Source organism: Triturus cristatus, chromosome 9, assembly GCF_964204655.1.
Source record: "Triturus cristatus chromosome 9, aTriCri1.1, whole genome shotgun sequence".
Classification (NCBI taxonomy): Eukaryota; Metazoa; Chordata; class Amphibia; order Caudata; family Salamandridae; genus Triturus; species Triturus cristatus.
In genome coordinates this window covers 147,882,275-147,909,130 of record NC_140592.1, presented here as the reverse complement: position 1 = coordinate 147,909,130, position 26,856 = coordinate 147,882,275, and the positions used below count along the sequence as shown (strand labels likewise).

The 26,856-nt window shown below is 43.5% G+C and overlaps 1 protein-coding gene and 1 long non-coding RNA gene across 3 annotated transcripts in view; one reads left to right on the top strand and one right to left on the bottom strand.

Moving 5' to 3' along the window:
- LOC146797541 (uncharacterized) overlaps window positions 1-17,765 on the top strand; it is a 177,268-nt gene extending 159,503 nt beyond the window's left edge. Inside the window, exon 3 of the long non-coding RNA XR_014968502.1 lies at window positions 17,606-17,765. This is a non-coding gene — a long non-coding RNA (uncharacterized LOC146797541). The remainder of the gene's footprint in view (window positions 1-17,605) is intronic.
- NINJ1 (ninjurin 1) overlaps window positions 1-26,856 on the bottom strand; it is a 232,751-nt gene that overhangs the window by 13,714 nt on the left and 192,181 nt on the right. For both annotated transcript variants that reach the window (XR_014968501.1, XM_085624591.1), the window contains exon 3: window positions 13,685-13,850. Coding sequence is in view for 1 of the 2 variants with exons in the window: in XM_085624591.1 (XP_085480717.1) it covers window positions 13,696-13,850 (155 nt within the window). In the remaining variant the exon portion in view is untranslated. The remainder of the gene's footprint in view (window positions 1-13,684; window positions 13,851-26,856) is intronic.

Here is a 26,856-nt window from a genome sequence, read left to right as displayed (position 1 = left end):
TCAAGCAGGCCACTGAGTGCTGGGAGGAACGGGTTTTAGGCCCAGGGGGCCTGTACATAAGGCCACCCTTAAGGGATTGATGGTTGGAAAGGGTAAGATTATAAATAAGTGCTTGGAAAAGGTCGGTGGTGCCCGGCTGGAAGGATCCTCTGACCGAGTTATGATAGATTATAGCAAGTCCTCCTCCCCTCTTTTTTCTCTGTTCTGGACAAAACACTTGTACTCAGGGGGGGGGTGGCTTTGACAATATCTGGACCAGAGGCTGCATCTGTCCAGGATTCCGTTACGAATGCTATCAGAGCTTTGGTTTCCAGTATTAGATCCGCTAGCTCTATACTGTGTTTCACCAGAGATCTGGCGTTAAGTAGCAGGCATTTAACAACAGTATGTTCTTTCCTCTCCCTAGGCTTAAATGAGGCAGTGAGAAGATTGCTGGTTTGCCAACGTGGCTTGGGGAGCGCCTGCTTGCAATTAGTGCAGGGGTGGGGACCGCAAATCTTCCCGCATTTCCAAGATAGCGCAGCCCGGGCTCTTGCCATTGCCCCGAAGGGCCAAAAATGTATTGCGGCTATAGGAGTGACGATTCCAGTCTCTCAATGACCCCGGACCAGGGTTCTTGGCTCTAGGCGCGGGACCGGCGCGGACGGGCGCAGACGGGCTCGCCTTTGGCACGCCGCCGGCGCGCCCGCTGCGCTCGTCCGCTGCGCTTCCTAAGGAAGGATGCCATTTATGCAGATCGGGTCAGGAGGGGCGGAGCACTAGTCTGCTCGCCCAGCTCCTCACTGAAGAGGGCGGGACAACGGGCGACTGATCTCAGGTTCGGGCCCAGAGTGTGCAAGATATGCAAGTTAAAAGGAATAAAAAGTAAAACAGTAAAAACGAGTGCTTATAAACTCAAGCAGCAGGTTCTGTAGGGCAATTTAAAAACCACATACAAATACCGCAGTATCACGAAGCTTCAAGTCCCGGCTTCCGCCTCAGGACCGTTCTCTCACATACACACACTAGCAATCAGCGGTGATGTGTTCGGGCAGGATGTTTATGCAGATCGGGTCAGGAGGGGCGGAGCACTAGTCTGCTCGCCCAGCTCCTCACTGAAGAGGGCGGGACAACGGGCGACTGATCTCAGGTTCGGGCCCAGAGTGTGCAAGATATGCAAGTTAAAAGGAATACAAAGTAAAACAGTAAAAACGAGTGCTTATAAACTCGAGCAGCAGGTTCTGTAGGGCAATTTAAAAACCACATTCAAATACCGCAGTATCACGAAGCTTCAAGTCCCGGCTTCCGCCTCAGGACCGTTCTCTCACATACACACACTAGCAATCAGCGGTGATGTGTTCGGGCGGGATGTTTATGCAGATCGGGTCAGGAGGGGCGGAGCAATAGTCTGCTCGCCCAGCTCCTCACTGAAGAGGGCGGGACAACGGGCGACTGATCTCAGGTTCAGGCCCAGAGTGTGAAAGATATGCAAGTTAAAAGGAATACAAAGTAAAACAGTAAAAACGAGTGCTTATGAACTCGAGCAGCAGGTTCTGTAGGGCAATTTAAAAACCACATACAAATACCGCAGTATCACGAAGCTTCAAGTCCCGGCTTCCGCCTCAGGACCGTTCTCTCACATACACACACTAGCAATCAGCGGTGATGTGTTTTCGGGCGGGATGTTTATGCAGATCGGGTCAGGAGGGGCAGAGCACTAGTCTGCTCGCCCAGCTCCTCACTGAAGAGGGCGGGACAACGGGCGACTGATCTCAGGTTCGGGCCCAGAGTGTGCAAGATATGCAAGTTAAAAGGAATACAAAGTAAAACAGTAAAAACGAGTGCTTATAAACTAGAGCAGCAGGTTCTGTAGGGCAATTTAAAAACCACATACAAATACCGCAGTATCACGAAGCTTCAAGTCCCGGCTTCCGCCTCAGGACCGTTCTCTCACATACACACACTAGCAATGTGATACCATGTCGAACGCGGGGCTGAGGTCTAATAGTATCAGTGCCGAAGTGTGTCCGGCATCTAAGGCCTCCCTCAGATGTTCAGTTACGGCTAGGAGGGCCATCTCCGTGCTGTGAACCAGGTGGAGAGGAGTTAAGAATGTTGTTGTTTTCCAAGTGTCCTGTCAGAATGGAGTTAATGTGAGCCTCTGGTTTGGTGCCATCCAATGACTTTTTTTAAACAAAGGGTATTAACTGACCACCCCCTTATCTGTTACATCAATGAACTTAACCACATGACATTGGACATCAAGTTGCAGGTTGCAGAGGTGTTTCAAGTACCACACAGAGGCAGAGATTGATCAGGAATGCTGTCAAGATGTGAGTGCAGATGGATACAGTGATGCTACTCCAGCCAAAACAAGCTGATCACAATTTAGGATCTTAACAACATCACATTTACTTAGAAAGATCTAATGGACTATTCTGTGGATAGGATCAAAATGACTTAGAAAGGACACTAAGGATTTTCAGGATGATATTGGACCTCTTTTACTGTCACTCACACATAATATATGTACCCCTTTTCTCATATGTGTTTATATGTGCTTTAAGTTTCAATAAGTTACAAACATTTTTTGCACATTTTACACATAACTGCTTCAGTGAATCTATCGTAATAATAATAATAATATATTAATAATAATAATACTTTATTGCGTGATTAAAAAACCATTGCAAGTACAAAATTAAAATATCAAGAAAGATTCATTTAAAATAAGACTAATTTAGTCCAGTAAACTTAGGGATATCAAGTTGTGCCTGCCAAGACGTTATGCCGACGGAGGATTGCTGACTGGGGATCCCTCACAGAGTTTTTTTTCTGCGTAAGCCATGAACCTTACCAGGGCACAGTTTAATTTGGTGTTCTTGGGGTCAGACCAAGCCAAAACTGCTTCTCTACAAGTTCTGATCTTTTTTGTGTTCCAGTAATGTTTGAGAAGGGCCTGTCTTTTGGTCAGTAATTTTGGGCATAGACATATGATGTGTATAATGTCTTCTTTTTGGTCCCCACAAAGTCGGCACAGAACTCGTCCACGTTCCCTTTTCCATTTTGGCAAATGAACCGACAAGTTAATGACTCCCAGTCTCAATTTTAGGAAACTTAGTTTTGTTCGTACAGAAAAGGGTACGATTAGGTACTGCTGTGAGGTCGGCAAGGCGTAAGATTGCAGCGTCAGCCACCCGTGACTTCTTTTAGCTATCTATCTAAAAATTGAATTGTAACCTTTTCTTGTGTTCGTACTTTTATAGCAATAATCTCAGTTTCAGTCCATACTCTCTTTTGTATTTATTACTTTCCCCTTTGTTTCTCTCCTGCAACAGTTCTTCCTGCCTTTTCCTTTTAAATAGAGCCGCTGGCTGCAGCTGTATATTGTTTACATTCTGCTTCTGCACTGAAGTCCTTTCTCTTTTTATGTTGTCTTTCCGCACATATGCTAAAAAGTAATACGCAAATTGATGAAAGACTGTTTTTAACCGGAACTGTACTGTACTGCGCTCTGCTACATCTTTGTGTATTGTACTGTATTTTTTTGGGGAGCGGGGAGAGCCGAAGGAGGGAAGTGTGGAGAACTGTGGAGAATTGTAATATATCGATTGAAAATTACACTTACCCGCACTGTAAAACTTCTCATCCACTCTCGCACTTTGCGAGGGACAGAGCACTGGGTCAGAGCATTGGGTCCTTGCACGGGTGATCGAGAGGCTTTCCCCTCACTTCGGGTTGACACCGGAGCACCTCCATTTTGGTCGACGCTCTAGTAGTTGAACCACTACAGCAGGGCCTCTATTTAGGAGGAGACATGCAAGCGCGCAGGTCCAAAGACTGTTTTTAACCGGAACTGTGCTGTACTGCGCTCTGCTACATCTTTGTGTATTGTACTGTATTGTTTTGGGGAGCGGGGAGAGCCGAAGGAGGGAAGTGTGGAGAAGTGTGGAGAATTGTAATATATCGATTGAAAATTACACTTACCCGCACTGTAAAACTTCTCATCTACTCTCGCACTTTGCGAGGGACAGAGCACTGGGTCAGAGCATTGGGTCCTTGCACGGGTGATCAAGAGGCTTTCCCCTCACTTCCGGTTGACACCGGAGCACCGCCATTTTGGTCGACGCTCTAGTAGTTGAACCACTACAGCAGGGCCTCTATTTAGGAGGAGACATGCAAGCGCGCAGGTCCAAAGACTGTTTTTAACCGGAACTGTACTGTACTGTGCTCTGCTACATCTTTGTGTATTGTACTGTATTGTTTTGGGGAGCGGGGAGAGCAGAAGGAGGGAAGTGTGGAGAACTGTGGAGAATTGTAATATATCGATTGAAAATTACACTTACCCGCACTGTAAAACTTCTCATCCACTCTCGCACTTTGCGAGGGACAGAGCACTGGTTCAGAGCATTGGGTCCTTGCACGGGTGATCGAGAGGCTTTCCCCTCACTTCGGGTTGACACCGGAGCACCGCCATTTTGGTCGACGCTCTAGTAGTTAAACCACTACAGCAGGGCCTCTATTTAGGAGGAGACATGCAAGCGCGCAGGTCCAAAGACTGTTTTTAACCGGAACTGTACTGTACTGCGCTCTGCTACATCTTTGTGTATTGTACTGTATTGTTTTGGCGAGCGGGGAGAGCCGAAGGAGGGAAGTGTGGAGAACTGTGGAGAATTGTAATATATCGATTGAAAATTACACTTACCCGCACTGTAAAACTTCTCATTTAGGAGGAGACATGCAAGCGCGTCCGCTCCCAGCGCCAGCTACGCTGTGCGGCCCGCACAAAGTCCTTTTACATATACAAAGGAACAACTTCTGGACATTAGGAACAAGGTCAGTGGGGGAGAGAAGGCTACTAGGGCGCCGCGGCCTAGCCCGGTCCTTGAATGTGGCCTGCTCAACTGTCGCTCCCTGGCCAAACACCATCTGGAGGTGTCAAATCTGGTGGAAGATCTGCAACTGGATGTGCTATTTTTGACGGAGACATGGTGTAGTAGTGACTCCTTGGTAGAACTGGGGCTCGCCTGCCCGGAGGGCTACAAGATCTTTCATAAGCCCAGAACAACGGGGAGAGGTGGAGGGGTTGGGGTGATGTTCAGGGATACATGGGATTTTGCCCCGTTCAAGGTCGATGAGGTGGTGGGTGTTGAACTATTGGGCTTCACCCTACAAGAACAGAGGGGAAGGCTCCTTACTGGGATGGTTAGATACAGACCCCCTAGTTCTAATACTCAATACCAGGCGCTCTTGGATGTCATCGCAGCCCAGTCACTGACACACTCCAGAATGCTGATCCTGGGCGATTTCAATCTGTGGGAGAATGGCAGTTTAGATGGCCACCTAAGAGACCTCAGGGAAACCTGTGAAAGCTGCAATTTGCATCAGCTGGTCCAACAACCCATCAAGGGGGGCACATTCTGGATCTTCTGTTTGCAGACTGTTATGAAACTGAGGTGACCAACATTCTACCCCAGACTTGGACTGATCACTCGCTGATCCAGTTTCTGATTCGCATACCTGCGGGAGAAGCAACTAGGCCATCCCCCATAACATATCGTATGGGGAGAGACTGGGCTAAACTTATGAAAAGTCAGACGGAGCCGCTTTTTCAAAACCTGCCCCCTTCTGATCCTTACGAATCAGTGGGTACAAACTATCGTCTGTACCATAATTACATCTACAAAGTATTGGATCAGCACGTGCCTTTCAAGCGCCTGAAGGTCAAAACTAAACATTCTGCACCGTGGTTTACTGAAGAGCTGAGCACCACTCGCAGGTCCTGTCGGATGGCAGAGAGGAAATGGCGCAGGCACTATGCCAAACATGACAAAGAGGCTTTCAAAGGGGTGCTAGCTCGGTACAAGGAGCTGATCGTTAAAGCCAAGGCTGACTTCTTTGCCAACACCATCTTGTCTTCACCGAATAGCGCCAGAGCTCTCTTTAAGATCATTAGAGACCTCTCTCCCCCCGCTAGTCTGGGAAATAAAGTGGTGGCCTCACAGGCACTATGTGACAAAATTGCCTCCCATTTTGAGGAGAAAATTTCAAAAATTGTTGGTGGTCTCTCGCTGAGTGCCGTCTCCCCCCAAAATACGTATAGTCAGAGGCCGGTGGAAGAACCAGGGGTGGCAACCTCTCTGGAGCATTTTACACCGCTCACAGATGAGCTGTTTAACTGCTGTGCACAGAATGTGAGGTCAGGGTCTCCGCTAGACCCCTTACCTAATAAGATCTGGAAAGAACATGCACAGGCACTGCTTCCTCGGATGCGGCAGATATGCTGCCAATCCTTGGAGGATGGGGTGGTGCCTGAAGCATGGAAGCTGGCAGTGGTCACTCCCCTACTAAAGAAGCCATCTCTGGACCCAGAAGATCCCTCTAGTTTTCGACTTATCTCCTTGCTGCCTTTTCCTATAAAAATTCTTGAAAAGGTTGTGAGTAGGTCTCTCTCAGAGTATCTTGAAGAGTTCCATCTTCTGGATAGGAGTCAGTTTGGCTTCCGGACAGGCCATGAAACGGAGATGGCTTTGGTCACCGTGATAGACAATCTGCGGATGCGGGCGGACAGAGGCCTTTCATCTGTATTGGTCCTCTTAGATATGTCCGCCGCATTCGACACGGTTAACCACCGAATCCTGTTGAACAGATTGGATCTTCTGGGAGTTAACGGACGTGCCATGAGGTGGTTGCAATCCTACCTTACTGGGAGACAACAGATGGTCACCTTGTCCCCCTTCACCTCCAGCAAGACCCTGGTAGAGCATGGGGTCCCTCAGGGGTCGGCCATTAGCCCCATCCTCTTTAATATTTACCTGCAGCCATTGATCTCTATAATCAAGTCGCATGGGGTCGACGTGGTCAACTATGCAGACGACACCCAGTTGGTGTTCTCATTGGAGGAGAAGGGTGCTTTGACTATGGATGACTTCCAGATATGTATGCGCCAGACCTCGGACTGGCTTAGGGCCAACTCACTGCAGTTCAATGGAGGAAAGACAGAGGTGATCTACTGTTCCTCTGCTGGAGTACGTGACATGCCTTATGATCTCAGACTGACCCCAGAGGCGGAACCCATTCTCCCTGTGGCAACAGTGCGGAATCTGGGGGTTATGTTCGACAACAATCTTCAAATGGCCTCTCAAGCTAAAAAAACAGTGGGGGTCTGCTTTGCTCTCTTGAAAGCCCTACGACAGATTCTACGGCTTCTGCCAGCAGAGAAAAGACCTTTGGTGGTACGCAGCATCATCTTGAGTAGGCTGGACTACTGCAACTCTCTGTACCTAGGAGCTCCTCTTTACATCTTCCAGAGCTTGCAGAGGGTCCAGTCTATGGCAGCCAAACTAGCGCTGAATAAGAAACGCGGATCGTCAACCACGATGGCGCTACAAGAGCTCCACTGGCTTCCGATAAAGGAAAGGGTTAGCTTTAAAGCCCTATGCATTGCTTATAAAGCGGCACACGGCCTCGGCCTGACCTCCCTGCAAGAGAAATTGTCCTGGTATAAGCCTCAAAGGATGCTGCGCTCTTCAAATGCCTTTCTGTTAACTACTGGCAGGGTTAAGAAGGCCAGGATGGGGGGCAGGGCCTTTAGCACAGTGGCAGCACGGTACTGGAATGATCTTCCTCTGAACATTAGGCAGGCCAACTCTTTGATGAACTTTAGGCACAGCTTGAAAACCTGGCTATTCCCTAGGGAGAAGCCCTTGATCTCCTGATCTCCTTATCCTGCATCTCCTGGCCGACCTCGGCTTCTCTCACGGTCTGCATGCGGCTACCTGACCGGTTAAAAGTTTCTTCTACCATCTCAGTCTAGCGCCAGGATACCCGTTGGGTGACAGTTGCGCTCTACAAGAATAAAATACAAATACAAATACAAATGATTATGGCACTGTAAAACGCAAAACTCTCTCCTCTCTTTGTTGCTGCAAGTTTACTCTCAGTCAGGTACGCCTGACCCAATTGAATGAGCCCGGGGTTTCCTGTTTCATGCATTTATAATGCTGTGCTTATGTATTGCTTCATGGGGTGTGTTCTGGACAGATTCATTGACAGCAGTCTTTGGAGTCCTCTTTAACACTTTAATTGATGTATTTCTTCCTTTTGCAGCATTAATTGCTGTCGCACAGGGATCTTTTCTCAAATGTTCTTCAACTATATTACAACCCTATATAGCTATCACACTTAAGGTCGGTGGCTCCTTACTGGATTCTACTGGCCAACACCATATGCTTTATGGTAAGCCTCGTTTTAATTCTAATTTTGGCCCTTTATAGCATCCCTTTTGCCATTATCTGTAAAATAAAATTGCCCCTTAATCAAGTTTAACACTTACCTTTGAACTAGCTCTCAGACTGTAAATATCCCTGCCAGATTTTTGCACTTACATAGCACGTGTGCTGTACCTGTGACCCACTTGGGGGTGGCATCTCAATCAATACCCCTACTTTACTGATCAATGATGGATTCCTTTTCTTCAGAATTCTGATGCTAAGACTATTTTATCTCATTGTCATTATGATGATCCCATTATTCATCCAGTGATCAAAACCTTAACACTAAGGTTTATTGGCTATTAAAAAAAACTAGTGTCACGTCACAATTATTTTTTTGTTATTGAGGTCCTAACACCTTTTATCCATCTCTAAACCGTTTCTTTTTATACACACATATGTTTGACTGCACTTTTTGTTCACCGTGCGATCACTAGAGCACTAAGGACCACCACTTTTAATACTGTGGAGGGTTTATTTTTTTTAATTCCCATATATATGTATGAATTTTCCATAAGGGAGAGTGTTTTGTGATTTAATCATGTTTTTGTGATAACCTTTGTGTTTTACAACTTAACTAATTACATTACATATAATTCTACTATTTGTGTCTTGCTGTATTGCTGTATATTTGGCCCAGGAGTTTTGTTGATTTACAGAGCATCTCCTTTTTAGCTTATATGATAACCTTGAACATGTATGACACAAGAAATCAACAATAAAAGTACAAAAAGTGCAAAAAGTTAAATTATCAATTGGAAGATTTTTTTGTCTCCCTAGCAGCATGGAAATAGCCAGAGGACACTGGCAAGCCCATAGTATCTCACCATGTTAACCACTTCCAGGGATGCCGGGGAGATGTGGGCTGCTAGGGAGGGAGGGGAAAAATGAGTTTGTAACCACACAAGGTCAATGACAAGCACTGTAGTTAAAACAAATAAAACAATGTCAGTGCAGAATAATGATGATGATGTTTTTTTTCTTTAAGAAACTAATTGATATGCCCATTACCACACATAATATCCAACATTTTCATATATTTTTCATTGAAAAAATCATACTTCGAGTGCACATTTGCTTACATTGCAGAACTTGTTGCCTTTGAGGACCTAACTTCTTTCTTAAAAAGCCTCCGCCAAGCAGTTCCTGCCACCAACTGAAACAATGCTACATATACACTGCTTTGGAGGCATTTCATGAGGGGGATGATATATCAAACAGCCAATAGTATGTAATGAAGGAGTAACAGACCTCTTAAGTCTACTCTCTATATATTTTTAGAGTACTGTCAAAAGCTCTGTGACACAGCTCCGTAGTCATAACAGACGTAATTTGCAATGCAATCTGTCTCGCTTTTGGGACCTTATCCATTTTGCGATGCAGCACATTATCGCACATTATTGCTAATTATGGTAAGGTTTGAAGGGCAACACCTTTTTCTGAACTTGTACAGAAACCATCAAAGTCTAAAACACGCAAAGCAAGGACAAGTTGTAGAAAGACAATCCTGCATTACAAGTCGGGAAAATATTACAGCGGTACAACAGCACGGGCAAGCTCGGACATAAAATTAATGTCCTGTCACGTAAACGCATACATGGATCTTTCTGCACAGCAACTGGGCTGCAGCCACCACCACCCCCGGGGGAGCCTTGCTGACACAGGGCAGGCTCAAACTAAAACCGCGGCGATGGACCGGGAATAGTCATCCTGCTAGGGGGACTCTGCAGCCTTCCTCTGTTTCTAAACGTTACAAGTACTTTACTCACAGAAATATAACCACAATTTTGCGCTCCACTGCCAAAAGCCGGGTTCTGGTTCTTATCTCCCCTCTGCCCACCTGCATATTTTGAGCATACTGCAGCAGAGCTAAAAAAAAAAAAAACTAGACTAAGCAGCAGCGTTGTGTCTGACCTGCTCAGTCCTAACTCGTAACCCAACTTGACGGTTCTTGTAAATGACCCATGTAAATGCGGCCATAGAGAACAGTGCAGACAGTACACACACATCAGTACAGGGAGCTGTAAGGCTGCTGCCTTGTTTACGCGTGAGTTGCGACCTTGCTCCCAGCTACGATCCAGTACCTGAGCCTCTCCGAAGCGCCCCTCTCACGGCCAGTCTTCACCCTCCATGCACAGCGGCCGAAGCAGGAAAAACCAAAACCATCAGCCAGAGCTCAGCAGATGCTCGATAGCTCGGCGCTCAACAGCTTGTCCGGTTTAAGTAGGCGGAGCTGACGTCCATGTTCAAGTCAGTCTGTTTCAGCCAGGTAGCCCTAAGGATAGCACTGCGTTTGTGACGTTTTACCTGATCCTAACATGGCTGGTCACGGGACTCAGCTTTGAAGCATGCGCACGACGGTTTCCGTACGTATGAATATGCAACAGTAGAATATTTGATATGCACGAGCTTTCGCGGGCTTTGTGGCCACTTTCGCGTGAAAACTCGCTTGTGCGGCAACAGGAGTGAGAGTGAGGAGACGTGTGCTGATTTTGTGGAGACCTCAACATGGCTGTGAGTGAAGGGTTCGCCCGTGGGGTACGACCCCGGGGAGGGAGGGAGAGGAGTGGTGTGCTAGACCTGAACCGTGGGGCTCCGTCAGGGTTGTGGGAGACGGGACTCTGCAGCATTACAATACATTTAATCAGCGCGCGCCTCGCACTGAAAGTAAATAAGGCACGAACAGCGGGACTGGGAGGGGCGGGAGAGAAAGCACGGACAGGAAGAGGGGTGGCAGGGACACAAAGTAGTGCTCAGCAAATATGCAGTAAAGGGGCCAATAGCCATGGAAGGAGACATGGCTGTCATAAGATGGGACTAGCAGCCTCCAAACCAATCAGAAGGCAGCATTTAGAAAGGCCATAGCCACAAGCCAATGAAAAAGTTGGCGGGGAAGGGGGCAGGGCTTCCCTCACCTATAGGGTATACTGCATGCCTCGCAAATCGTGCAGCGCATGCACTGCACCGCTAGGCGAGACCTAAAAAGGCCATGTCATGAATCTCAAGCGCTTCTCTAAATTTAGAGTTGATGTCAATAAATGTGCAACCTCTATGTACAAATGTTCAATAAAAAACAAAACAGACAATTCTTTCCTTTTTGCTAATTAATATATATATATATATTTTTGTTCAAAACACATTTGGGAGATCTCTAAGGACCTGTGTCAATATCTGACTGGATATAAAAAATAATGGAAAAGATGCTGAGATCCAAATATTTTAGCCAAAGGCCAACAATCCTTCTATATTTGAGGTATCTGTAAACTGGGAAAAAGGTTCTAGAATTGTACCAATCCTGGCTTTGATGGGTCTCCCTTGTGGTGAGCATTCCGGTTGGTGAATCTCTGGCAGCATTTAAAAGTACAGAGTCTTAAGGTCAGGAGTAATAAGAAATTCTACCTTATGCAAGTAATCCACTGTGACTCATATTTCTAGAAAAAAATTTAGAATATTAAATCTTCATTATGAGTGCTCTATTCATTTCAACCTATGTGATTCTCGGCAAAATGCATTGCTTTTATACATTATCCTAACTGCAAAAACATGACTCACCTGATTTTTCTTCTTAACATATTTGCACATAATCACAGCCACAGCCATGTCTTTTGCTCCGACCTGATGATTTGAGTTGAAGCACTTGACTCAACCAAAGAGGGTAAACATATGTGTTGACCGGTATCAGGCATCTAACTGACCAGATTTGCTTTGTAAGTAATCACTTCGCTCACCCAAACCGTATGTTTCTTCCTTGAATACGTAATGCTTAGACTTTACGAATTATGTCTTGCAGCAAGGCACAAATATTTGGAAATCTCATGAGTTTTCACTTGTCTCTTTGTACTGTTTTTGAAATATATTAAAGTGGCAACAATAAAGGATACAACCTACTTCGTGCACCAAGTGTCTTACTTGATATTTTACTTCCTTCCCTTTCAGCACCACATAAATTACAGAGTGACGAAAAATAGGAAGGATCATGTTGACTTTCTTAAAAAAAATTGGTGAATTCCCCCCTCTCAGCTACATCTCTATTCCTTTGGGATATTAATTAAATCTTTTAGGCCCACAAAGACCTGGGGGCATATGTATCAAACGATTTTTTGTATTCGCAAACGCTGCGAATCGCAAAAAAACAGCGTTTGCGAATACAAAATCGCAAAACGTGATGTATGTGCCATTTCCGCATCGCATTATTAAGGAATCGCTAATTTTGCGATTCCTTAATTTTGCGTAAGCATTTAAAGAATCGCTAATTGCGGTTCCTTAAATGCTATGTAACACGCACCCAAGTTGTGCGATTTCTCCTTAAGAAATTGCAAATTACCACCAACTTCAAGTTGGTGGTAATTTGCGATTTCTTTGAAAAATGCACTTTTTGGCATTTTTCAAAGTGCCATGTGGCGCACATACATGCCCTTAGGGCATGTATGTGCGCCATATGCGCACACATGCTCATTTCAGGGGTGCATCAGGGTGTCATCATGACACCCTTGCACATTTGAAATTATTCTCAATTTGCAATTAGCAAATTGCGAATCGCAATTTGAGAATTACTTCCCTTTCATTCCTAGGGGCCTCCTGGCCCCTAGGAATGAATGGGAAGTTATTCCTTAATTGCGATTTCGCAATTTGCTAATCGCAATTAAGGAATATTAAGAATTCGCAAAATATGTGCGAATTTTTAAATACATCCCGTTTTGCAATTCTCAAATAGCGATTCTCAAAAAATCGCTATTTGAGAATCGCAAATACGGTTTTTGATACATATGCCCCCTAGTCTTAACCTTACTCCATAACCACAGAGTACTCAGCACCCCACTCCCACACCTTGCTGCTCACATAGGATCCTTACACATATCATGTTATCCCAGTGAGTGCTGTCAACTACATTGTGGGGAGTTGTAGCTCACAATGCAATTTTGTACTAGGGGTGTGATGAGAAACCTTGTGATGAACCATGCCACCTAAGGGGGGTGAGGGTTTTCCTCCTTAAAATATAAAGTATTTTTGTCCTGGACAGTGAGACTCTAATGGGCTCTACTTTTAGAGCTGCCCCACTTGTTCTTAAACACTAAGCATTTTTGTGTTACTTTTTATTATTAGGAGACTATCATTGTAGGCATTTAGCGCTCCTGTATTATCCTCCTAGAACTTTTCTGCACAAAAAGGAATATTCTTACACTTTCCCCTTTTCAGAAAAATCGCCTGCTTCTTTTACATTTTATGCAGAACGAAAGCTTTATTAGGAGGGGGCTAAGAGGCTGGAATTTTAGGTGAATGAGTAGGAGGCATAAAGTTGCATTACAATGTACTTTCTCTAGAAATCACAGCGGTATAAACATAGTCAGAATACAAATTAAAAATAAAATATTAAACATCAACAATTTCCTTGCCATAGTCTTTAAAGTTCGAACAAAACAAATGAAACTCACCTTCAAAAGTACTACTGTTTTGTGGAACTCTCCAGAGCTGGTTTCTGTACACCAAATGCCGTAACAAAGACGTTCACTACCACAATAATGAACACCAAACCTGTTGCAATGTTGTTGAGTAAGTCTAGCTTGGCATGTTTAGCTGGGTTGTTTAGGTCATATTTGACTAGAAACAAAAAAGGGAAGAGAAAGAGTTTGTCAGCTTATTTTTAAAAATGCTGAGACTTAATTCAGGAAAAAAGGAAGTGGGATATGTAGTAAGAATACTGCTTAGGCAATATAATGACATGCACAGAACACAATTTGGGTGCCAATAGTCTATTGACTAGCCTCTTCGTGCACTTACTGAATGTCCATAGTTCACAATTCATCAAACCACTGCCATTAGTATATTTATTCAGGTAAATTCATTAGATTCACACTCATTTAACACATTAGACAAGCAGATTACTTTTAAAATACATCCTAAATTGAAGATTGATAGATAAAATGTCCTATATTTACAAAATAAAGAATTAATTATTCCTTATACATAAAATACTACAGTTATAGTTAACTTTAATATACATGACTAGACTCACTCCAAGGTTTAGTTGTCATAGAACAGCGGAAGCTAGACAATCATTTCAAACTAACCTCCTCAAAAACTCAAATACTCACCTGTGGATACTTGGCAACATCATAATTCTATGTTAGTGTGGCCTATGTCAATGGGGCAGCCTCTGATGATATCAGGTGAATTTAAAAACATTGGTGTGATCCTTTGCTTGAAAATCTCACATCAATCATAATTCAAAAATGTGACAAGGGACCCATTCTATAAAGTGATAATACTTTGAGGTAACTTCCCAGACCTAGGTCTTTCAGGAAGCATGCAGGCATCACTGGCCCTAGTGATTTCCTGTCTAACCTAGGCAAAAGAGCTCCAAATTGGACTCTCTTAAAAATGAATCTGCAAGCCACAAAGATTCCAGAAAGTGGCTACCAGATCAGTGTTCAACTTAAGAAGAGGGGAGCACCTCACCCCCGCTCTCAAACCTTGCTACTGGTTAGCAGTGGCATGAAGAATATCCTCCCAAGACCTTTGCATTGCACACCAGGAGATCCATTGGTTGGGGTCTCTACTATTATTTTAACTGGTGAAGCTCCTTCTGAGAACTGACATGCTAGCTTTGGAATCTACTTGCGAGAAAAAAATAAGGACTCTGGCATAATAAAGTATTAGTAAGTGAAATAAAGACCTGCCTCTCCGCAATATAGGACCCAGCTGACTCTGGCCACAATGCATGACTGATTTATATAAATTCTCACATTGCTTTGCTAACAAAGCATTCTTAAGATTTGCATACATGCCTCTGTGCCAGGTCAGAAGCACACTCTGCAGGCTTTACACACACACCATCAAATCTCAACAATACTAAGTATCACTTCAACGAACAACCTTCTGCCGCCCATACACTGGTGAAGCAATACATTGGGCAAGTAACATTTGGAAAGCACTGTGCTGCCTTAACAAGAGGGAAGTGCTATAGAAATGGTGCAATTCAATGTACAATGACAGAGTCTAGAGGCCCAGCTCTATAGGATTAATTATGCGGTTAAACATACCCACCTTCATTTTATAATCCTTCAATATTGATTTTAAGGAGATATCAAATCTAAATCAAGCCTGAGGAACTAAAGCTGTACTAAGCTTACAGAAATTTAAATCTTTAAAATGCACTAAGGATGTGCTAATGTTCGACTGTACATCTTATTTTGAGAACAAATGCTTCAGCTCTTTAATAGTAAGGTATTACAAAGCCAGAGAGCAAAGGCACCAGGGGGAGGGAAGGTTTGACTCAGTATCCGGTAAAGTGAAGTGACCCTGATCAGAAATACAACTATGCACTTACCTGGCAAATTCACAAATTCATTATACTTCACAAAGGGTGAGAGAAGTCTTTCTTCCAGCTAAATGTTTTAAAACAGTAGAAAATGGGACCAACAAAATGACAGAAAAACTTTTTTGATATGGGTGAACTGGGAATAGGCTCTAGTTGATAATACCCATATCAGTGCAAGAGTAAAAACATTTTGCTCTGCTCAGCCAATCTGCTGAAAAGGAAAGAAGGACGCCCTCTGCCATTCCCCTCTATAAGCTATTGAAGTACTGTTTGACCCAAGTGACCAAAGTTACTCTTCACATCAGTCAATCTGTATAATAATAAACTTTGAACTATCAGTTAAAGAAATCTTGTGCTTCATCTATTGTCATCTTGGAATAATTGTTCTAGAAATAAATCTAGATTCATGAATACACGAAACTTCCCTGTGGTTTCCCTTTAAAATGCTTGCTGATCCTTGACACTCCTGACCACATCATCTTCATAGAGGGGGTCTCGGACCTTACCACATGGCAGACTGTGCCAAAGCAGAAGTCCTTTTTCTTAGGGGGAAGGAAGTAGACAGAGGCTCTTCCCCTTTACCAATCAGCCTCACACACACTGCTGTGCAAAGTCCCACAGAGTTCAAGTCACGATGAATGGCATCACAAGTGCAAAGGATGTACAAAGAGCCTTCTGTTGCCTATGCACCATCATCAAGCTCTTCTGAGGTATGGCCTGTGCACAGATACCACCCCAAACAACTGCACTGGTTGTTTTCAAGATTTTGTTAACATTGCTCATCTAGGACTTTATATTTATTACAGAAGCTGAAGTGGCTCGGAAATTCAGCGTCACCTAAAGTGAAGAGAATGCTTTCCTCCTTTCGCACACAATGGTTGCCTGTGATATTGCCAACTGTGGGCTGGCAGAATTAGGGCTGAGGCTGCGGATGGCGGTGTGCACAGGCATGAACACTCCACCCCTCCTCTCCCCATGGTGGGCCTGCAACGATGGGTCCAGTCTTGCACCTTCGGACTCTCACCACCCCTTGAACTTGTGAAGTCCACAGCTCCATCCTTTGCAGTACCAACATGGACTACTGGATGCTTAAGGCAATTCCTGTGGCCGCAATTTTTTCAGATCAGTCAAAGCAAGTATAAAAATTGCTCTCCCTGGACAGTGGCGGCTCCTCCGCTATGGCGGAGGAGCGTCGCCCCACTGCTTTCAAGCAGCGCGAACAGAGGAAACATAACATGAAAATAACTTTCAGTTATTATCATGTTATTATCATTGCAGGTTTCCTTTGCGGGCGGGAGGGGCTACTCAGCTCACGAAGCAGGGCAAGGGCGGAGGGGTTTGCCCACTCAAGTGCACAATGACTGTTAGGTCTGGCATTTCGGGCCACCCAAAGCAGTCATGCGCACCACCCAGTTCTCCATGCAGGCTGCATTACAGCCTGCATGGAGAACATGCCTACACCTACAGCCCCTGGTGGCGCTCAGACCAATCACAATGCTGCTCTGCAGCATCGTGATTGGCTTATGAGAGGGAGCCTGGCTGCCTGAGTCCTGTTCCTGGAAGCAGGCTCCATGAGAGCAGGTACACAGAAGACGCGGGACCCGGCCTCGAGGTACGTTTTAAAAAAAACATTCTAAACCCTGCCCCCCCCCATGTGATACCCCCCGCAATCGCCAGCGGCCCCCACACCCACCCCCTCACCCGAGAGCCATGCCAGCCGAGTCTGTCCCTGGTGATTGAGCAGCCAAACGAGAATTTCATACAGTAAGAAAATATGTCATCATAATATGAAAATACACCACCAGGCATTCAAAGACCACTGCACAAGATGGATTGTGATTCCTTGTGTAATACTTAGTTGTGCAATTTCTTGATATGCTGAGCAGCAACACAGCATTAAATGATTAAAATAACCCCGATTGTAGCCCAGATTTTAATATATGAATGCTTACAAAACTTAATAAAATTCTGTTATATATCATTCATTGTATATCTGTTGCTCATCATTAATGCATATGTCTCTGGTTTTACTTAGATGCCTCACTGAGACGTTTACACCTGAGCATCCACAAAGGCGCAGCCTGTGACAGCAAAGGAAACTGGAGATAAGATTCTTGTATGACAAATGTTTTAAATATAATATGATATTCTACAGGTATGCCAAATAGCAGAGCAGTGTAAATTGATACACCGATAACCACACAAGGAAGGCACACGTAAGGTCTCCCTTGAGTGAGGCATTTTGTGCGACACCATCCATTTACTCAGGCAAGTAGTCTATTTCAGGTGTGCTCAAGCTGCACTAAATCCCTCAAAGTACTAAATGGCATGGCAGTCAAGAGGATGCATGTAAGTAATTGTATCTTATGTACGAAAACAACTAGCTGACTGCATAGTACACTGTAGGATTCCTGTGGACATATGGGGACACATGTATGGTTATCTCCTCAATTTAGTCGAAATCATTATTATACTGGAGACGTGACTGTTAACACCAGGGGAGCTGCAAGGCTATCTGACCTCCAGAAAACTTGCAAGTCAAGCAAAGGGAAGGGAGTCAAGCAGCATGTAGATTTCATGGTGGGCCCCAAACACATAGTGGGTTCCTTTACCTCTGCTTTACCCTCAACATCGCTTTCCCTAGATCCTGGATAACACTGTATAAAAGAAGTCCTACGATGGGAGCCAATTTTTTCGCACATACAAGTCTGATTGATATGGACTGTAGGATCCTCTCCCTAGGACCTTCAAAGCTCAGAAACAGTGGATATATAATGACTTGATCTTGCCCCTTATTCTAAGGGGCTTTTGTCCAAGTCAGTCTAGGGAGCAAGCGTAGTTGCTTGTTGGTCCCATCCCATTTAGCCTGTACAACAATATTGTTTCATCAAAGTTCAGGCCGTATTTGATGCCTCCTTAAATTAACAGAGTACTCATACGCTAGCTGATTGCGGACAACTCTTTTATTTTTCTACTACCCTCTAAGGCACTCCAAACTCCACAAACTATTGTGGGTGCATACTACAAGCAAAGCCAGCCGCCAATCAACACAGAAAAAAGTTATATGATGATATTTGGAAAGCAATAAACCAAAATGAGCAAAGAAAGTAGTTCCTACATCGGCAGCACACTTTTAAAAATTCAGAGCTGGAGACAGCATATCCAAGCAGCAACAGTAAAGGCAGCCCAGTTGGGAATGCCATCTTTTGCTTCATCAGGCTTCATTATCTCTCCAGAGACGCATAAAGTTTTTGTGGGCAAAGTATTAAGGCCTATAAAGCCCAGTGCTGCTAACTTAATAAAAAAATTGCCAAGACCAGAGTGAGTCCGTGTCTCTTCCGGAAAATATTAATGCTGCTGTCAAAGAGTTTCTGTCGGCATTCACGACACCTTGGGGCCGATTCACAGAACTAACTTAAGACAAAATCCTAAACTTACTACTTTTGGCATTCACAGAAGTTAGGATTTTGTCTTAAGTTTGTCTTAAGACAAACTTAAGACAGACTTAAGACAGACTTAAGACAGACTTAAGACAAACTTAAGACAAACTTAAGACAAACTTAGGACAGACTTAAGACAGACTTAAGACAGACTTAAGACAAAATCCTAACTTAAGTCTGTCTTAAGTCTGTCTTAAGTTTGTCTTAAGACAAACTTAAGACAAAATCCTAACTTCTGTGAATAGCAAAAGTAGTAAGTTTAGGATTTTGTCTTAAGTTAGTTCTGTGAATTGGGCCCCTGATTTCTTCGCCTTTCATTAAAAATGAGAGCACATCCAGAAGGGCTGCGGTAAAACATCATGTTCCAGAATGGAAATTTACAGGATACATTTTGGCAGAACTTATGCGCCTGGAGAAGACTTAAAGGAGCCAGTTAGCTTTAGATGATTTTCACAAATTGTAGCTGGGCGGGTGCCCGGAGTGGACACTAACGAGCAGGTTTGACATGCTGAATCGGCTGCAAAACATCAGCCGCCTGGCTTCAAAAGGACAGTTTTAGCCAAGAAGGAGCACACATAGCCAAGACTTCAACAACCATGCGTCAGAATTTCAGTAATTTGAAAAAATCATGTGAAAAGCTAAGTGCAGGTCCTCCCACAATCATAGAAAAGCTTCTAACATTTCTGATTGGTCACTGCAATGCACGATAATGGAGAAGAAGTATTGCTTCTTGCATACAGAATAAAGGGATTAAAGACATCCACAGATATTCTTCTCTTTCTGCTAAATTACTGTGATAAACACTGTCAAAGATGTTCAGCCACCTTCTACCAGTGGCATCTAATATCTGAACTAAAGGACATTGGCTCCCTGCCTAGGAGACTACGATAAGGTGGAGCAAAGCCAGCATGTTGGAACAAGCATTGTTTTGACAGGGTACAAGAACGGTTTTATGCAGATTAAGTGACTTGCATGACTAGGAATAGTAGGTCCCTGCAGCAGGTTGGACAAACAATTGTTACTGTGATCTCACCAAGAGTCCATTTTGCGTCTGCTTCTCTTCTCTCCCCATCTCCAATACTTGCTACTTCTTTTTTTCTTATCAACTCTTATCTGTTTTCCTTCTAGTTTTTGGGTGGTTCTCATTCCTTGTCTTGAAATTGTAAATAATTGTGTGCTGCTTTAAAGAGTTGTGTGTTGCCCGCTTCTTAAACATATTTTTGTCTAAAGTAAAGTGTTTTTATTCATGATTTTCTGTACTAGGAATCTTTCAATTTTGTGCACTGAAGAATGACTTTAACCAAAAAGGCTTCAATAAATTATAATCTCAACTAAATGTTCCTTACTTGTCTCGTCATCCTATTTTCATCCCAAACTTGGATCCAACTCCCAGATTCAACCCAAATGAAAAGAATCAATAGCTATGTCTGAATTGAATTCTATAATTATTGTGCTACTCATTTACTTAACACATATTTCTAGAACATTTGTTTAACTGTGAGAGACAAACATTGCATAGCCTAACAGAGCAAAAAGGTTTTTGTAACATGATATACTATGAATAACTGAATTATTTGCACCATTGTTATCATTCTCAGTGTTTCACTGTAATATATTGACTTTTGATAATGAAATGAGTGCATGTGATTTACGGTACTTCACTTGTATGTTGACAACTACTGTACAGTATCCAATGGTTTGCTATATTTACATCTGCCCAGAAGAGCACATCCACAGTGGAGGTGGTTTCAGACATTAAGAACATGCCTACCGTTTATGAGAAGAACACATTTCTGTGAAAATGATATAGAATCAATATGCTGGTGTCAGAGTTGAATCCGTTTTGAGACTTTATTTCAAACCCGAGTTACTGATGCACAGACACAGGTGACCAATTCCCAAACTTTTACAGCATGTGATACATGGGTGTAAGCTAGGCACATGCTTGACCCAGTGTCTTTGTGAATATCTCAGACAGATAGCTTAAGTAAATTATAAGGGTCCCTCCCAACATTGTGCCTAGATCCACAACATATTGCTTAACTTTGAAAGTGCAGTGCTGTAGGTAAGCACTTTGATGAATGCACAGGAAAAGGACTTTGAAAGTTAACACAGGCTAAAATCCATCAACATTCATACAAACAGGACTGGGTCTAAGAAGGTATAGTCACACTAGACTGTGGTTCAAATCCCTATATCTTAGGGTATTTTGTACTCCTCCCCTTTCTCACACTGAGGTAGCCACCAACAGCCGTTCACCTTCAATTTTGTAATTTTTAAATTTTTTGAAAGACCAGCTAATTAAAAAGATTTTACTTAAGGCAATCTCCACTAATGACCTTCTTAGTGAAAGAACCCCACATTAATTATACCAAATATTTTTACAATCCTTTGAAAAAAATGTGAGAGAAACAAGATGACACCTCACGTGCGCAACACCAATTGAGCTTGCTGATTGGTACTCACCATCTCTGCCCACTTTTATCATCATCGGTTGTCATCTTGTCCCAAAAAATAATAAATAATAGATCCAGTGTCCACAAAGTTAAACCCAAAGTGTGAAGGTATATGGTGCAAACATCACATACCAAAATGCGACTGAAAAGTGAAGTTAAAAAGTGAAGTGGATGCACTTTCTAAAGGACCAACTTTATTCCTCCTTATATGTGCACTCAATTCAAAACTTAAAAAGGTTTCTTACTGTGCATACCCTAGTATTATGCCAACATGTTTCATCGCCAAATTACTTGTAGCGATTTCTTCAGGGCAAATACAGTCGCTTGGCACCGATAGGGGACACCTCTTAGCCTTTCAATCGGGGACTGCCAAAAGTAAAAACACACACAACACACATAATTCTCACTAGATTGCAGCTTTGTCTCTCATGGATCTATTTATATCTCACGCTCAAGTTCACTATTTACCCTTATTGGGCCATGGATCCATGTACCAGCTCACTTATTATAGGTCACACCACGAGCTCCATTTGTGATTCCTCGCAGTTCATCCGCACTCAGCTGTAATGCAGATCTGAAAATAATGGTTTTTTTTTATTAGTCCCTGTGACCCACCTCGTATTGTCTACCTAGCACTCGCTACACAGAGTTCTAACTAGGCTATAAAGGAGCTCCCACACTTCATTGTAGTTGTATGTGGTTATATTGCATAGTTCTGAGCAGCTGTTCTATGCTAATCACAAGTAATGGGAATAAATATCAATTAACAGGGTCTCCGTCATCTCTTTTGTTAGTTACCGAGACTCCCCATACTCCTTTTAGTAACACGACCTTCTTAGCAATTCCGGAGATCGAGAAAGAGTTTACAGACTCTAAAGCTGTTTTAAAAAAACACATACCACCCTCCTTTTAAGTCGTCTCCTTACCACCCAAGGCCTCACGGAGCTCTGTTTCTCCACCGGTTAGCGGCATTCACTCTCCACCTCTATTTTGAATCTTTCGCGGGACGATGACAACGTCCCCGCGTCATCCCCATGGGCGCCATCTTGGATAGGGGTGAATTCCATAACTCGCTACACGCAAGTCGGTGATTTATAGTATATTTTTTCTTACTCTTCGTTATGTTCTTACTGAAGTGGTGTTTCCATGACCCACCCATAGTATGATGTATATATCCGATATTCCTCACATGAAAGGCAAGCCTGATAACTATTCCCGTATATTAGTATATATCACCTTCCTTCATAGACAATATTACCGTCGCCTAAGGGCGCCATCTTAAAAAAAGAGATGTTATTGAGCCCAGTTCATTTTATATAGGATTACCAAATACACAGACCAATTATGTTGGTACACAATGCTTATCCTCTTAGTCGACGTCCCCACCTCCTATGGGCATAGTCCTAAAAGGGAGGGAAGAGAGAGAAAAAGGGGGGGAGAAGTGGTAAAGCACACACCCCACATATTTCTCATATCACTCCATCTATGCTGAATTTATGATGGATCCATCAATGACTCTCCATTGTTCTCTGATATTATTTTATTGTCTCATTATACGGGAACAGTCATCTTACAAGCAAATAAGGCTCAAACCATCTCTTGCTTACACCAGCAGCGCCCCACCAAAGGGGGAAAAAAAGGAACTCTGTGGCTAATATTTTGCCTTGTTCCATTCAATTTGATCGTTTAACCCATTTTGGTCGCACTTTTCCTGATAAATCCATCGTGCTTCCTTTGAGGCCAGCAAATCCTCTGCATTTTGGGGGTTACCTATTATTCTCTCAAGTACCACCCACGTAAAGGTATGTTTAGTTTCGTGGCAATGTTGCACGAGTTTAGTAGTTAATTTACCTGCTCTGATCGTACTCAGATGTTCCTGCATTCTAACCTTCACCTTCCGCGACGTGAGACCTATATATTGAAGGCCACATTGGCAAGTCAATCTTTATACCACGTTCACGGTGTTACAATTACTGAAACATCTCAGATACCAGATCTTTCCTGAGTTCAAAGTGATACTTAGTGTCTTCTTGGTAAGTCCACACACAGAGCATGATCCACACGGAAAATGCCCAGGAGGGATTGTTGATTCTATTGGCTTTTGTGGTACTTCTAACCGTGTATGTACCAGTTTGTCCCTTAAATTGCTGGATCTTTTAAAGGCAAACCTGGGGGGATGCATAGTGAAGTCTTTAGTTGACAATAGTGCCCAATGTTTGCGTATAGACTGACTGATCCGCGTTGCTAAAGGATCGAACGTCATGACCACGGGCAAACAGTCATTTTTCGTTTTTTCATTTTTCTGGAGCAGTACACTTCTCGGTGTGTTAATCGCTCTTTTTCTGGCCTGTCTGATAATTTTGCGAGGATAATGCCTCATCTCAAGCTTAGTACACAATCCTTCTGATTGATCAAGGAATACTTCAGTGGAGGAACAGTTCCTTCGGTAGCGGAGGAACTGCCCTACAGGGAGATTATCTTTTAGGGCTCTGGGATGAAAAGAGCTGTAAAACAAAAGTGAGTTCCTGTCCGTGGGTTTCTGATGTACGCGGGAACATAGTGTGTCCCCATCTACATAGATATCCAAGTCAAGGTATATTGCCATCTGGTTACTGTAATTCCATGTAAATCTAAGGCTGGCATCCTGATGGTTAAGCCAGTTCAGGATCTCCAGTAGCCCATCTTCTTGTCCTGACCAGATGCAGAGCACGTCGTCTATATATCTCTTCCAGAGACGAATCTTACTCTGGAAGGGATTAGACTGGTGATATAGGACGTGCTCCTCGAACTGGCCCACATAAATACAGGCCAGGCTCGGCGCCATTGTCGCACCCATTGACGTACCCGTAGTTTGTAGGTACATGCTGTTTTTATAACAAAAATAATTCCGTGTAAGGGCAAGTTCTATGCACTGTAACACGAAGGACTGTGGGGCATCATAGAACCACTCTTGTCCATTGAGAGCATGCGCTGCTGCCACCAGCGCAGCATCCTGCGGTATGCACGTATAGAGTGACTGTATATCAATGGTGACTAGCAATTCACAACTTGGGTTAAAGTGGAAATCCTCTAGGATGTTAAGGATTTCAGTGGTATCTTTCACAAAGGATTTTTGATTAATAACAGACTCCCTCAAAAAGAAATCGGCGAACTGTGAGAGTGGTTCCAACACCGATTGGATCCCCAACACAATCGGTCGACCCAGAGGGGGGCACTGCGGCTTGTGGATCTTAGGTAGAATATAGAAGGCCGGAGTCCTTGGCCTTTCATTAACCAAGAACTCCGCCTCCTTAGTCGTGATCCACTTCTTTTCTTTCGCAACGCCTACCATCTTCTTGATGATCTCTAAGAGTTCGCCAAGGGGGTCCTGTTTAAGTGGGCGATAGTTGTTACGAACGCCCAACAATCTCATCACTTCAGTGTCGTAGTCGATGGTATTCATAACGACCACTGCTCCCCATTTGTCGGCATTCTTAATCGTCAATAGCTGATTATTCTGTAGGCTTCTCACTGCCTCCCAATCATCCCTGCTCATGTTATTATATTTCCGCGCTGTGCCTTCTTGTTCAAACAACAAAATATCCTGTAATACCTTGTTTTCGAATACCATCACTTCCGGACCAACCATTGTATTTGGCGGGAAAAAATTAGAGGGCTTTTTTAAGGTGGCGACTGTATTTGCCCTGAAGAAATCGCTACAAGTAATTTGGCGATGAAACATGTTGGCATAATACTAGGGTATGCACAGTAAGCAACCTTTTTAAGTTTTGAATTGAGTGCACATATAAGGAGGAATAAAGTTGGTCCTATAGAAAGTGCATCCACTTCATTTTTTAACTTCACTTTTCAGTCGCATTTTGGTATGTGATGTTTGCACTATATACCTTCACACTTTGGGTTTAAGTTTGTGGACACAGGATCTATTATTTATTATTTTTTGGGACAAGATGACAACCGATGATGATAAAAGTGGGCAGAGCTGGTGAGTACCAATCAGCAAGCTCAATTGGTGTTGCACACGTGAGGTGTCATCTTGTTTCTCTCACATTTTTTTCAAAGGATTGTAAAAATATTTGGTATAATTAATGTGGGGTTCTTTCACTAAGAAGGTCATTAGTGGGGATTGCCTTAAGTAAAACCTTTTTAATTAGCTGGTCTTTCAAAAAATTTAAAAATTACAAAATTGAAGGTGAACGGCTGTTGGTGGCTACCTCAGTGTGAGAAAGGGGAGGAGTACAAAATACCCTAAAATATAGGGATTTGAACCACAGTCTAGTGTGACTATACCTTCTTAGACCCAGTCCTGTTTGTATGAATATTGATTGAGAGGAGGGCGACTTGGGTCTTTTCCCTCTGCAGCTCCTCATTGTTTTGCATATTTAGAACGGCGGATCAGCCGTGAGAGCTTTTATCATAAAAATTATTGAAACCAGCGTCCTTGTTGAGACACACACACATGTTCTAGTTCCTGTTTTGGGTACCTGTTGGGACTTAGATAAGGAGCATTATCTAGAGCCAAATGGATAGGAACTGTTTAGCCTTTTCTGACGAGCAAATAGCAGCGATATTATCAGGTCCTTCGCTATTTCCTGACGCCCCTCTATTGAATGTGACATCAGTTAGGGAAGAGTGGGAAAAACTCAGTACAATTAAGACAAAACAAGTAAGGATAGCTCTCCATGGGCGTTAATGACTGAATATTTGAGAGCAGGGGCAGCCCCGGCAAGTCTTCTGGTGAGGATAGAACCAAAAATCTTCCTTGAAGACAAAACCTTTAGATTGGATTGGAGCTACATAGCCAACAAATGTACACGGGATTGGCTTATCCTGATAATTAACACTGCCAAACGATTGAGTGAAGAATTACTCAAAGAAATTCTGGATCTAGAAGAAAGCATTTGGCGAGACACCACTCTTGTTGACACCAAGGAGCAGCTTCTAAGAATCCAGGAAGATCTGAGTGATTATAAAAACTATATGATCAATCAAAAAATTAAGGGTTTGAAACGGAATCTTGATCGTTTTTCCCATGAGTGGGCATTTCCGTATGTAGACGATAAGCATTACGATCTTGCATTAGAACAACAATTCAAGGGTGGCAGAGGAAGAGGTGGTAGACAACAAAACAAGCGCACACCTAACAACTGGACGTTTGACAACACCTCCAGTGAAGAGGAAGAGTTAGGCCCCCAGAATAACCCTGCTAGAGTAAGGTTTAACCAACAGGAGAAGAGCAACGAAGATCTAGGTGCTCTCTTATGTTCTTTTTTAGGACAGAGCCACAGGGGCAACAGAGGAGGAGGTCAGGGTGGCAGAGGCCGGGGGAGGGGCAATCAAAGTCAACAATGGCAAACCCACTCCCCGAGGATAACACGAAGTCGGGGACGGAA